The sequence below is a fragment of the Pseudoliparis swirei genome, chromosome 2 (genome assembly GCF_029220125.1).
Source record: "Pseudoliparis swirei isolate HS2019 ecotype Mariana Trench chromosome 2, NWPU_hadal_v1, whole genome shotgun sequence".
In the NCBI taxonomy this organism is placed as follows: Eukaryota; Metazoa; Chordata; class Actinopteri; order Perciformes; family Liparidae; genus Pseudoliparis; species Pseudoliparis swirei.
In genome coordinates, this window is record NC_079389.1 from 2264936 (window position 1) to 2279796 (window position 14861).

Consider the following 14861-nt stretch of genomic DNA (forward strand, 5'->3'; position numbering starts at 1 on the left):
CAAAATCCAGTTAACCAGATTTGGAGACACGGCAGGGGGGCCAGCAGGGTCCGACCAATAATTAATATCCATTATTTAAGCCGCACAGGTCTCACAGACGTCTTCACGCGCGCACACACGCGCACGCTAACAGACACTTCACAGGAGGGAATGAGGGAACGAGGGAATGGGAATGAGAGAACGAGGCATGAGGGAAGGAGGAACGAGGGAATGAGGAAATGAGGCAATGAGGGAACGAGGGAAGGAGGGATTGCATGAATGTGAAAATGAAATAAACACGCCCAGTCTCAGCTTTGTTATGAAATGTCTCTGCTGCTCATTTATTTGATGGGAGTGAACAAGTTAAAAACAGCAACAGTGCCGAAAGAGGGGGCACAGTGCACGTGTGTGAGATAGTGTGTGTGTGTGTGTGGGGGGGGGGTCTCTGTGAACTGCAAACGAAAGTTGCACTCTGGTGTTCACTGACGCCCGGCAGAAGAGCTCCGACAACTCAAGGGTAAAAAGGGGGTCAAGTGTCGGTTCATTAGTTCAACTTGTCAGAGCGGCAGCTGACAGGCGGCAGCTCGCCGACAGTGATGGAACCACCTCGACGTGTGGGAGAGGAAGGAGAAAAAAGCGAGAGAAAAAAACCGGGCTGAGGTGGAATATAAAGCGACTCCACCATCCCGCCAATCACACCTCAGCCACATGCCCCCCTCCTCCTCCGCCTCAGGGACAAGAGCCGCGAGGCGAGGAACCATCAGAGGCGACGTCATCGTGTGCTGCTTGTTTCGTAAAGCCGACGTTAATATTCGTATGTATTATTCTTATGTTTCATTATTATGATTTATTATTATGAGAGCAGCGTGGACCACACCTCACGTTCCGGTCCGAGGCACGTACAAAAATAGAGCGTACACTTAAAAAAAATAATATATATATATATACATATACATAGGTTGTTGATAAATACAGTGGAACAAACAAATGTAGTATTCCATAAAAAAAAACGATTAAAAAAACAACAACATACAAACAGTCTTAAAAAAATAATACTTGTGCGAAAAGAACACTGATAGTGTCCGAGGACGGAGACGCTGCTTTGGGACTCGTTTCCTCCTCCAAAGTCCTGTTGTATTGCCACTGCACCCCCCCCCCCCCACCGGGAAGGAAATAGTTCACAACCGAGATCAATCTTTCAACTTCTGACACACGGGCTGCTTTTCAAAAGGTCTGTTTTCCCCCCTAATTCTCCCCGTAGAGAAGTGAAAAGGTAATTGCTGCGAGTGCTAAACTAACACCGTGTTATGATTGCCTTTCAGCCCCCCCCCCCCTGAGCGTCAGGACGAGAGACGCTCCTCTCTCGCCGTCGTGCTGCAGCTCGGCTCAGGGTGTGTGTGTGTGTGTGAGTGTGTGTGTGTGTCTTTAGGATATTAAATAGTAAAGGATGGGGATTAATAATGGAACCTGACAGCTCATCTCCGCCTTCTATCTGCCCGACTGTCCCCCCAATCTTTTCCCTTCCTTCCCTCCCTCCTCTTGTTCCTCCCTCTCGGTTTCTAATCCGCTGCGTCTCTCTCTGGCTGCGACCCTCCTTCCTTCCTCTCTCTCTCTCTCTCTCTCTGTCCTTCCCTCTCTCTTTGTCCTTTCCTCTCCTTCCCTCTCTCTCTCCCCCCCCCCCCCTTCTCTCTCTCAGGGCCCTCGGTCCTTCAGGGTCATGTCTGGAGAGTAGAAGAGCACGTTGGTGTCGTCGTCGTCGTCGTCGCTGAGGTCGACGAGGTCGGCCTGTGTGTAGCGCACCGCCCCGGGGTGGTACTCTCCGATCCGGGTCCTGTCACACAGCCGTGACTGCAGAGCCAGCTAGAGAGAACACACACACACACACACACACACACACACACACACACACACGTTTGACATCAACACACAACGCCATTTGCACCGGTGGAAAGAGTGCGGTCGCACCCAACCCCCCCGCCCCCCCCAAGAAGCTGCCGTCTCCCGGGTCGATACACACACACACACGGCGCCCGTTCACACGGGCTGGAGGCGAGCCGGGCCGCTGAACCTCCGAGTGACATTCCCGGCGCTGCCCATTAAGACGCAAAGATAGCGGCGCTGACCCGGAGGACTCGAGAGAAGAAAAAGGTTCCGCTTTATGCTAATATCCTCCGACACGCTTGTTTTTGTCTCCCTCTGGAAACTGAAGCTCAGTTGTTTTCATTTTCTCCTCCACTCGGAGACATGAAAGTGCCGCACTTCAAACAAAATGGAGGAAAAGGCGTGGCGTCACGGTCAATGGCCCTCAATACGATGTATAACTTTGTGGAACTATCGGGACTTGAATAAGAGGAAAAAACATTTGAACAGGAACGGCTTTGTCGCGCACCAGTGCAGCGGCCAATCAGAGCGCCGGTAATGATGCAATTCACATGCAGGAGGGTAAGAAGGCCTCCGGCTCGGGAGAGGAGGAGGAGGAGGAGGAGAGCTGGCTGTACGGGGGAGGGGCCGGCAGCTCCGTCATCTCGCTGGGTGGGCGAAGAGCCTGGGAGACCCCCGGCCCCTCCCCCACACGCTGTGTTAGGGGGGGGGGCGACTGCGTAGGACCATTTATGCAACTCACTGAAACAGACATCCACAGCGCCAGGCCATAGACTGTCTCTAAGAAGTGCTCGTAGTCATGGTGACTCAACCCCATTGGTTCGCCGTCGCCATCTTGGATTACAGCAGTCGCCATGTTGTTGTTTTTTTCGCAACCGATGAGCAGAAGTCACGATATTTGGAATGTGGAGGAGTGGCGTAGAGACGCCGTGTACGGCTTGAATGGCGGCAGCGACCAGTGGCGGCTGGTGACATTTTTCTTTAGGGGGGGGGGGGGGGGACGTCACTACTTTGCTGCTGAATTGTTAAATCCGGATTCTTGTCAACATCTGACCGTCGGTTGAAGGTGTTTCGCGTAGAGATACCAGAGTTTTCAGTCGCCATACTAACATAAGGTCTGCTAGCTATGCTGCTCGCGTCGCTCCGTGGAGCTCTCTGGGCTGAGGGAACGACAACGGTCTCCGACTCGCCGAATAGTCCAATCACGTGAAATAAGAAATGATGTCATTGACGAGAACAGCCATTCCCAAAGTGTGGGCCGCGAGAGGTCATTTACAATAAATAAATAAAATGTTTTTAATGTTGTCTGTATTTTACTTAAAACGATTGATAATTGATGAGATACAAAACGTACATCTTTTTCTTAGTTTAAGTATTATTTGAACAATTCTAGCGGCACATTAGTTATGTGAAACATTAATTGATGAAGCACAAACAATTTAAACGAACAGATTAATGAAACAATAAGGCTCTCGCTCGAAACGGCTGCTCTTGTCCGCCTGTCGTTATTCAACAAAAGGCGCCGCCAAACAAAACAATGTCCAATGGGGCGCCCTCTTGTAGTGTTAAAGTAAATATATATGAGCTCCGGAGAAAATGGTGTACAAAACATACATTGTCGGTGAATACATTTTTAATCGGTTAAATTCTGAAGGTCATTTAATCATCCCTAGTTTATATTTTGATTAGAGTTGTGATCAGCGCCGCCGCTCCCATAGCGCACTACGCACTGCGCGTAGGGCACCGAGTCCTGAGGGCTCCACAAAATAGGCAACTAAAAAAATCCTCATAGTTATAACAATTATAATGCCGATATTATTTCAGTCTAGAAATATTAGGCGCCTTTTAGGCATGTATATCACAAAACAGGCAGAACAAGAGAGATGTTTAATCGCTCAGCACCCCCCCGTTAACACTTCTCGGGTCGCATCGCTCTGCCGTGATGCGCGCCGACACATCCGCGAGCACAGGTGAGCACACTCTCACTATCCCCCCCCCCCCCCCCCCGTCGACAACGATCGCCGTGGGGTCCGCAGAAGATTTTCAGATATCAAATTGGGCCGCGGCATTCTTGAGTTTGGGAACCGCTGGAATAGAAGATTCACGTTTCATCCGCCAATGAGAAGCCATCCTTGCCGCAACAACTGTGATTAAATAAATAAATAAATCAAAAGTAAGCAGAAGAGGAGTCGTACACAATAACCTTATACAAGTTAACACCATTATTTCAGCAGTGCAACAAAACAGGACTATTAAATGTGGTCTCCTAAATATTCGATCTCTGTCATCTAAAGCTGTGTTACTAAATGATTTAATATCAGATAATCACATTGATTTATGTTGCCTAACTGAAACCTGGCTGAGCCATGAAGAATATGTCTGCCTGAATGAATCGACTCCTCCAAGTCATATTAATACTCACATTCCTCGAGGCACCGGTCGAGGAGGTGGAGTAGCAGCCATCTTTGAATCGAGCCTATTAATTAATCCTCAACCAAAATTACACTACACCTCATTTGAAAGCCTTGTTCTTAGTCTTTCACATCCAACCTGGAAAACACTACAGCCAATTCGATTTGTGATTCTGTACCGGCCACCAGGTCCATATTCAGAGTTTATATCTGAATTCTCAGAATTTATATCAAGTTTGGTTCTTAAAACCGATAAAGTTATTATTGTTGGAGATTTTAATATCCATGTGGATGTTGATAATGATTGCCTTAGTGCTGCATTCATCTCCTTGTTGGACTCGATTGGCTTCTGTCAGAGAGTACAGAAACCCACTCACAGCTTTGGCCACACGCTTGATCTTGTTCTTACTTATGGTGTTGACATTGAGCATTTGAACGTCTTCCCACAGAATCCTCTTCTGTCAGACCACAACCTCATAACTTTTGAATTTATACTACGGAGTGTACTCCGTTAGTCAAAAGTTTCTACACCAGATGTCTAACTGACAGTGCTGTAGCTAAATTTAAAGAAGCGATTCCTTCTGTTTTTGATTCGATACCACGTCTCAATATAACAGAGGACTCCTGGTCTAACTTTAGTCCGTCCCAGATTGATCATCTTGTTGACAGTGCCATAGGCTCTCTGAGAATGACACTGGACTCGATAGCCCCTCTGAAGAAGAAGACAGTGAGGAAGAGGAGGTTTGCTCCCTGGTATAACCCTCAGACGCGCAAACTGAAGCAAGCGTCACGAAGCTTGAACGCATATGGCGTTCAACTAATCTCGAAGAATCCCGCTTAGTTTGGCGAGATAGTCTTAAAACATATAAGAAGGCCCTCCGTAATGCCAGAGCAGCCTATTACTCATCAGTAATAGAAAAAAATAAAACAACCCCAGGTTTCTCTTCAGCACTGTAGCCAGGCTGACAGAGAGTCACAGCTCTGTGGAGCCGAGCATTCCTATAAACCTCAGTGGTAATGACTTTATGAACTTCTTTAATGAAAAGATTTTAACTATTAGGGACAAGATTAATATTCTCTTGCCCATAACCTGTGCCAATCTGTCCTCAAGTGGAATGGCCTTGGAAACCGCTGTATGCCCTGGTGTATATTTGGAGGATTTTCTCCATCAACCGTGACCAATTATTTTCAACGGTTTCTACTTCGAACACGTCTACCTGTCTCTTGGACCCCATCCCGACGAGGCTGCTTAAAGACGTTTTGCCTTTAATTGGCGGCTCTCTATTAGATATTATCAATGTGTCTCTGCTAACAGGCCACGTACCACACTCCTTCAAAGTGGCTGTTATTAAACCTCTCCTGAAGAAGCCCACTCTGGATCCAGAGGTGTTGGCTAACTACAGACCGATCTCTAACCTCCCTTCCTCTCCAAGATCCTTGAGAAAGTGGTCGCAAATCAGTTGTGCGACTTTCTACATCATAATAGTTTATTTGAGAAATTTCAATCAGGATTTAGAAAACACCACAGCACCGAGACGGCACTGGTGAAAATTACAAATGACCTCTTAATGGCAGCAGATAAAGGACTCCTCTCTGTCCTGGTCTTGTTAGACCTTAGTGCTGCATTCGACACCATTGACCATGACATCCTGTTACAGAGACTGGAGCAGTCGATTGGCATTTCAGGCACGGCACTAATTTGGTTTAAATCCTATTTATCAGATCGATCTCAGTTTGTATTTGTAAACGATGACGCCTCGATAACCACTAACGTTAATCATGGAGTTCCACAAGGTTCTGTGCTTGGACCAATTTTATTTACCTTATACATGCTTCCTTTGGGCAATATTATCAGGAAACACTCCATAAACTTTCATTGTTATGCAGATGATACTCAACTATATTTATCGATAAAACCAGAGGAGAGCAACCAACTCGGTAAAATTCAAGCATGTCTTAAAGACATAAAAACATGGATGACCTGCAATTTCTTGATGTTAAACTCAGACAAAACCAAGTAATTTTAATCGGCCCTGAGCACCTCAGAGATCAATTATCTGGTGATGTGGATTCTGTAGACGGCATTGCCCTGGCATCCAACACCACTGTAAAGAATCTTGGCGTTATCTTTGATCGGGACTTGTCCTTTAACTCCCACGTAAAGCAAATCTCAAGGACTGCATTCTTTCATCTACGTAATATTTCAAAAATCAGGCACATCTTGTCTCAAAAGATGCAGAAAAATTGGTTCACGCGTTCGTTACTTGAGACTGGATTACTGCAACTCCTTATTATCAGGCTGCTCTAATAAATCTCTTAGGTCCCTCCAGTTGATCCAGAATGCTGCAGCTCGTGTTCTCACTAAAACTAAGAAAAGAGATCACATCACTCCTGCACTAGCTGCTCTGCACTGGCTCCCAGTAAAATCAAGAATCACTTTTAAAATTCTTCTCTTAACCTACAAAGCCTTGATTGGTGATGCTCCATCATATCTTAAGGAGCTTGTAGTACCATATTGCCCCACTAGAGAGCTACGCTCACTAAATGCGGGACTACTTGTAGTTCCTAGAGTCTTAAAAAGTAGAATGGGAGCCAGAGCCTTTAGTTATCAAGCTCCTCTTTTATGGAACCAGCTTCCAATTTCAGTCCGGGAGGCAGACACAGTCACCTCGTTTAAGAGTAGACTTAAGACCTTCCTCTTTGACAGAGCTTATAGTTAGGGCTGAATCAGGTTTGCCCTGGTCCAGCCCCTTGATATGCTGCTATAGGCTTATAGCTGCCGGGGGACGTTTAGGATGCACTGAGTACCTATCTCCTCTTTTCTCTCCTTAGGGATGAATTTTCATCTCTCAATCACACGTTACTAACTCTGCTTTCTCCCCGGAGTCCTTTTGACTTCACGTCTCATGGGGTCATCGGACCCTATGAGACGACATAGATCCTATCTGCCTGATGGATCATTGAGGTCTGGGTCGTGGAATTCCTGCTCCTGACTACGCCACTGTCCTGTTGAGACTCCGCCCACTGTTGAGACTCCGCCCACTCCTCCTCCCCACCGCCATCTGCCTGATGGATCGTGGAGGTCTCCATCGTGGAATATGCCTACTATGAACTATTCATACACTCTGTCACATTCATTGAATGTATTTAAACTCTAAATCTGTCCTTCTGGTCACATTACATCTATTGCATCTGTCCATCCTGGAGAGGGATCCTCCTCTGTTGCTCTCCTCCAGGTTTCTTCCCTTTTTTTCCCCCTGAAGGGTTATTTGGGAGTTTTTCCTGGTCCGATGTGAGGTTTTGGGGCAGGGATGTCTATGTGTACAGATTGTAAAGCACTCCGAGACAAATTTGTAATTTGTGAAATTGGGCTATACAAATAAACTGAATTGAATTGAATTGAAGGGGCTTTTCTCAGTGATGATGAGTGGCGATATATTATATTTGGTCACATTTAACTTAAGTGGTTGTTGACAGGCTGACGGTCTCCCACACACATTTAGCGCGTCAACACGGTATATTTCTTATTTAAATGATTTGGTATATAATGTTTTTTGACAGTATATATTATCTATTTTTTTCCTTCTTTTTAGTTTTTTCCATCTCAACATTTTAAGACGGGCGGCGCCCTAGCGCCCTCTATTGACGCACCGCCACTGGCGGCGACCTGTCAATCACAGTAGCCCCGCCCCCAAAGCGCCGCCTGCTTTATGGTCTGTTTGACTTTAAATGGATCATAAAGTATTAAAAATGAACATCACGCTGTTTAGAAGAAGACTCGAAACTAGAGATTGAGACATAAACTCATGTTTACAATGTTTAGTAGAGCCATTTATATCGACTTCTATACAATCCGACTGTTCGAGCGAAGAAGTTGCCCCCTGCTGGTCGGTAGAGAGAATGCATGTTTTAAGACACTTCCGTATTGGTTTCATTTGGCAGAACTGGAGGTTTCCCCTTAAGACAGTGAGCCAGCATTACTAAGAGGCGTGGCTTGTAACACAATAGCGTCAGCATGTAGCGTGAGTAGCCCCGCCCCTTTTTACACACGTCGACTCGGCTCTGTTCCTCTTATACAGAGCAGCGAGGCAGAATAACGGCACAATTGTCCCGCCTTGAACGGTGAACGGTGCTTATGGGCGAATTACGGGAGTGAACATGTGCGCCATTATAATCGCATTCAGACCCCGCCGCCTCTGCCCCCCCCCCCCCCCCCCCCGCTCTTTATAGCGGCCACTTTGTTACTCCGTCCTCCGACACTTTGGGACAGCACGCTGCACCAAGTGCTTCTTCTCCAGCGTGACCCGACACTTGAGAGAGGAAAGCGAGAGTCTGCTACTTTGAGTTGGCGTATGTGTGAACTTGGCGTGAAGGCGGGGGGGGTCATTTAGTCTGGACCAATGAGGGGAAGAACAAAAACAGCACACTGTTGCATTTGAGCCGCTCTTCGGTTCCTGTTCACACCGACGCTCTACGAACGGCTCCGGTGCCGACCGGACGGCAGACGTTCGTGTAGCGCTCCGACGCGTCTGATGAGGAGACGCACGTTATCTACGGATGACGAGCGCGAGGCGTCGCTGCAGTACCGGCTCAGGGCCGATCGCTGTGGGGGCGCCGTCACACACTTGGACCTGATGGACAAGTGGACTGACCACGGGCCCAGAGGCGATACGTGGGAGCGAGAGAGGCATCAGGAGGATATATAAACGGCCTTATGAGGAGCAGACCATCAGCAGATGGATTTATTTCAGTCGGGGTTGGTTTGCCTCCGCTTGGGAACGGCCCACAGGGTCGACGGACCGATCTCCCACCGGCCGGTCCAAACGGGCCGGAGCTGGTTTGAGCTGAACCCGACAGGTCCGCCGTGAAAGCACCCCTCGTGTGAAACAATGATCTGATGCTGCGTTCACACTAAAAGCATTGCGAATATTCACAACGCTTTACTCGCGTGAGTTTACTCGCTTGACGATGTGGCTTTTCACGTCAATCGCGCCCTCAGAGGGGGCGGGGCTTATCTCCGTGGAAACAGTTATCATGTCCTTCATCCACCTTGAAGAACTAACCACTAGTTCTGCTTCATACTTGTTGAGGACATCCCATAAACGTCTGAACATCTAACGCCCTCGTGTTTGGGTTCATAACATTAATATATAAATATATATATATATTTATATATTCATAACTTCACCCGTAGGCTCACACAGCTCGGTGACTTTCACCGACTACGTCTTTATAATTAACATACGAAATGACGTCAGTGAATTACGGCGCATATTTTTTCGGTGGTATAGCGACGAACGCCGGATGAGACCGGCGACGGCCGTAAAGCAGCGTGAATGTTCACGGGCCCAAAAAAAAAAGGACCTCAAAGAAACTATTTTCTTCATAAGACGACCTGCAGCGAAACACGTCGCTCACACGCACGGTTCTTTTTTTTTTTAATGAGCTGGTTTGGTGGGGACGTTTTTTAAGACTGCAGCGACATTGAGACCTGTGGGGGATTGGGAGCAGCTCATTCCTGCACGGAGGAGGAGGAGGAGGAGGAGGAGGATAAGAAGAAGAAGAAGACAACGACGTGATCTCATTGCAGCTACAGGCGGTTCAAGCTGCATGGCTTGAATGCAGATCAATATCAGGAAAGGAAAAGAATAGAATAGAAGGAGGGCGGCGGGGGGCGAGAGGGAGAGTAAACAGGTGGGAGGCAGACGCCGCACAAAAGGAGAGCGGCGGAAATAATGTAAGAGAGATAAATGCCAGAGATGCTGTAACAGGACGACGGGAACAAGAAGAGGCACGGGGACAGAGCGATGGAGATAGAGGGAGGAAGGAAAAAAAACAACAACAACAACGGAGGGCGAGCGAGAGCGAGAGACACGAGGCGGAGAAACACTTCACATGACCACGAGACACCAGAAATCTGGTTTCGCGGGCGATTAGGCGAGCTGAGCAATCAGGAGGAGGCGAGTTCAGTGCAAGTTGTAGCTGCAGACGGCTGAGGGCGTTTTAGCACGGGAACAAAGGCGGGGGGGGGGGGAGTGATCCTCAATCCACTACACAGCAAAGAGGCACCGTTTCTTTTTTAGACTCCAAACCATTCACTCAAGTTTGCGATTGGCTGAATTGTAATCGTCTGAAACATGAAGCGGTCTGACGTGTCGCCGGGCAGAAGAAGCCGGCGTGCGAGCGCAGAACGACGGTCACGTTGTCGTCGAGCAACTTACGATGCCAGAAACGTGGGGTTTTTTTTCGCCTGAAGGGGGAAGTGATGAGATGAAAAGCAACGCTCGCGGAACAGGTCGGTCCGTGTGTTCTCAATCAGCGAACAAACACCCCCGGGGGTCATCGGGGTCGGCCCGCCGTGATGTCATTGTCCGTCTACGGCTGAGTAGTTTCACAGCATAAAGACATGACAGCAATATGATGTCATTCTGTGTGGATTCACACGGAGGCGTGCAGCGGCGCCCCGATGCGTCCTCATCGCCATTTTCCTGTTGCGAACGCAGCGCAGGCGGCGAGCCGGGCGACGGCGCTGCCATTGTTAACATCTCGTCTCCGCCTTCTCGTCATCGCCAAACCTGTTGGAGTGACTGAACACATACACGGGGGTGTTGATTCAGATGCCTGTGACAAGGCTTCAGATGCAGGTCTGTTCAAATACCACATTCATCTCCATAGACCGAAAACCGCCGTTTTCGGAGCTCGACGACCCAGAAACGTCCCGATAAATAAAATAAAAATAAAAATAAAAGAGTCCCATAGAGACGGCGCGACGCACCTCTAGCGCGACACTCCTCCCTGGGAACAGATTGCATTCACATGCAGGCAACAGGTTGGGGTTCTGGTGTCGGGGAAATGCAATCCGGGAACCCGTTGGCGATCTCCTGACCACGATTTAGCTTTTAACGGGTTTAAAATGAGCTCGTTAACCGGCTACACGTGAACACAAATCTGTTCGTGCACAACGTCGCTCAACTCAAACTCAAATCTCACATTTCAAGTTGCTAATCTTAGTGAAAGAAATCCAGCAAAAGAAGTCTTGGTGTATGGACGGATGTTGGATATTCGCTGACAGACAAAATAGCCCGAGGCCAGGGCCGAGGTTCGGAGGCTGTTGGGTCATAAATGGATTATTCTGGTCTGAGTCCGTACATAGTTTTTAAAGGAAATCCTACTCGTTCTTTTAAAAGTATTTCGCCAAATAATCTATATAACGGACACACAGAAGACAAATGAGAATCCTCATTGGAGGGTCTCTCCCTGTGATTCCTGAGCGGCTCGATGGACGTTTACTAATGGCGTCCTCGGACACAGAGTAATCTTCCCGTCTTCAGGCGTCCCCCCCTCCCCCCATGTGCCCTGGACGCGATCACCATTACCGACTTAAAAGTGTGTCGGTTTGCTCGTAGCTCGTAGCTGACGGCCATTAACTTTTGGCGCACGATGCATCCTGAGAAATACTTCACCTTCTTCTTGTAAAAACAAGCAATTAAGCTATTAAACCCCCCAAAATGCTTCCAGGTGCTCGTCGGCCTTTTCTCCCTTTTTTCTCTCCGAGATGCCGACATAGCGGGGGGAGCAACGCGCCGTTAGTAACACGTAGAGGAAAGAATCACAAAGGATTCTGATTCGTGTGCGAGAGATATATAAAAAAAATATATATATATTTTTTTTTTGCCTGCTTAAAAAGAACAAAAACGTTGGATTTTTTTTGTCTCTTATTCCTCACGCTGTTGTCACCTCAGGCGAGGGGGGGATCCTTGAATGGAGAGTGCGGGGAGGAGGCGGCCGGCGACACGGCGGACGAGTCGTGTGCGAGGACCCGAGCCGCTCCCCGGAGACGCACGCACACGCACCGCGGGCGAGCGGCGGAGAGCCAGAGAGCGAGCTGGAGGAGGCAGGCTGAGGAGGGGGGGGGGGGGGGGGGGGGTACGAAAGTGCAGATTTGTTGCGTTGAGGGAGGAATGCTTTGACGACGCCCCCCCCCTACCCCTCCTCTCCTCCGCCAATCTCGCACCTGATGTGTGGGGGCTGCTGGGAGCCGCATGCCAAGATGAATAACAACCGGCTGTTAGTCACGATAGAGCACGAACACACGCGCCGCCGCCCGTCTCTCCCTCGCTCGCTCTCTGTCGTCTTCTTTCTCGCCTTCTCTCTCTCCCTCTCTCTCTCTCGCACAAACAGGATTTTCTCTGTGATTTACGAACACATTGAGATTCCACTTCACTCCTCTGTCTCTCCGTGTGCCCCCCCCCTCCCCCTCTCGACTCGCCACAGTGCAACATTGACATTTGGGTTGAAGGTCATACCACACATTCCAGTCTTCCACATTACGCCCGTGACCAGTTTTCAGCGTGCCTGCCGACACTGAATAAGTGCGCGTGTGTGTGTGTGTGTGTGTACGCGTGAACCACGGGGACTTTATTTCTTCTTTTCTTTGTGGTTCAATATCGGCTGCGGCTCATATCCGCAGATGCCGCCTGGTGTTTGTGGATTGAGACAAATCTGTGGAGAATTGTATTGATTGTGGTGTTTATTGAAACGCACCAATGAGGGTTTGCGGCGCAAATGTAAAACAAAAAGCATTAGCCTTCATTACATTTTCCTAAACGCTCGATTTGCGATAGAAGACCCACCCCCCCAAAAAAAGAAAGATTTAGGGATGTGTAATTTGACTCTCTAACTAGGGTTTTGGTTTGGTACCAGACCCAAGCGTTGTTCCCCGTGATTCGTGAACACCTGTGACAGACGGTGGCCGCCGATTTTGAAAATGTGAAGCGGGTTAATTGCACAATTCTGGAGAGAGGAACTTGGAGGACGAGTAAAAAGACGGCGAGTTCTTTGTAATTAAGGTGTTGTGGGATTAGCACATCGCTTAACACTCATTTGTGTGCGTATCAAGGTCGCTCGGCCTCGTTCTCCTTTCATCAAAGGCTTTGATCTGCAGGCCGAGATATAAAAACATATTGTTGTTTCCCACCGTGCGGAAGTCAGGAAAACACATTTCCACCGCTTGTGTCGGCCATTGTTACGTACACAGCCCGTCTCAGCACAGCGCCCCCCGCAGGACCAGAGGGGCGCCGACAGCCCTCGTTTTGCGTGTTGCTCCACTCTATGAGGCGTCATTGTCCCGATCTCCTCCGACGGAGCGCCTCATTATAGACAGGGCTCATTTGTAGAGCCGCGCCCAGAGAGCATGGTCGACATTAGCAGCGTCGGTATGCTCCAGTTAGATTTCCCGGAGCAGCTTTAAGTCCTGGAAGCGGAAGTCTTTGGGAAAACATCTGTCTCCGCATGTGTTTCTGCTTTAGATTTCACAATTTCAGTCACGGGGCCTTTCGCCCCAAAGCATGCTGGGATAGGCTTCGGCCACCTGTGACCCTGCCAGGTACACTGCTGAGCACAGATGGACAGATGGACAGATGGCGATAATGATGGAATCTGTGGAATTGCAGCGGATCGTAAAGCCCACGGATCAGCTTGTGTCCGGGCTTTGAGTCGGGAAGAAAAGCGAGGAGCGAATATCTTTTCTATACGCCGATTATTATTATTTTCTTTGCTTGCTGATGATCCGCGCTGGCCGATAAAGATCATTCCCGTTGCGTTGTGCTGTTGTAGCAGCTGGTCCTCAAGACTCCAGACTATTCTTGTTTGTCACCACCGTCCCCAAAAATCCTTTCCGCCGCTCTGATTGGTGCAAACCATCAGCCGTTCTCAACGTTGAGCCTTTTTACTTCATCACAATGGCCCTCAGCGGTTATTTGCATTAGAACGCAACGTTCAAATGATTAGGAAATAGAAGATTACATTTTGTTATTGATAAAACAAATCTCGGAATTAATGACGGATCATAAGCTGCCAAGAGCTCGGGCTCCCGGCATCGCTCGCCGTCCTCCTGCCGATTTCAACACCGATTTCTTGTTCACGATGTACGACTATTGAATACCGGCCCGATGGCGATTGGCCAGTAAAACTGCATTTCACACTACGATGGTTGAACTGTGTACTTAATCTGCGGTACACCACTAATGAGCGGCTGCATCTATTTCTTAAAGTGATTGCTCTGCAGAGGATGACTCCTCGTAACTCTGGGTTACCGGGGCTTCCTTTTAGCGCCCCCTTGAGGCAAGAGCTGTTGCACAGATTGCCATTTCAATGTAACGCCGACATAATCGGGAGAAAGGCGACCAGAGGACGGAGCCTCGGGGACTGGACGACTCTTGGGTGGATCGCCGGTAGATGTGGGACCGGCATTCACGCCTCTCTCAGGAGGGACTGTGGTACCGATGGCGTTCTCTGACTCGTCACCATCAGTTATGACTCATGATCAAACACCTGCAGAACGTATGAAGTCTCAGCTGCACTTTGTGTTTGGTGCTAATTAGCCATGTTCCATCCTAGTTCAGTGTGTTAGCATGCTAACTAAGATGGAAAATTAACTAAACATTATACCTGCATCCGCACGTTAGCAATGTGTTCTAACATGAAGCTACTTGTCACTGTCCGTATGTTTTGTTTTTAAACGAAGACGGCAACGTGTGTCGATTTCCTTTTGTTACGAGCATACCATCTTTTTGAAATATACCTCACACT

At 48.5% G+C, this 14861-nt stretch overlaps 1 protein-coding gene across 3 annotated transcripts in view; it reads right to left on the reverse strand.

The window, feature by feature from the left end:
- Positions 1 to 289: 289 nt before the first annotated feature.
- Positions 290 to 14861, reverse strand: part of si:dkey-100n23.5 (cyclic AMP receptor-like protein A) — a 65730-nt gene continuing 51158 nt past the window's right edge. For all 3 annotated transcript variants that reach the window (XM_056425598.1, XM_056425590.1, XM_056425605.1), the window contains one exon: positions 290 to 1839. In XM_056425598.1, the coding sequence (XP_056281573.1) occupies positions 1672 to 1839 (168 nt within the window). In that variant the 3' untranslated portion in view covers positions 290 to 1671. The remainder of the gene's footprint in view (positions 1840 to 14861) is intronic.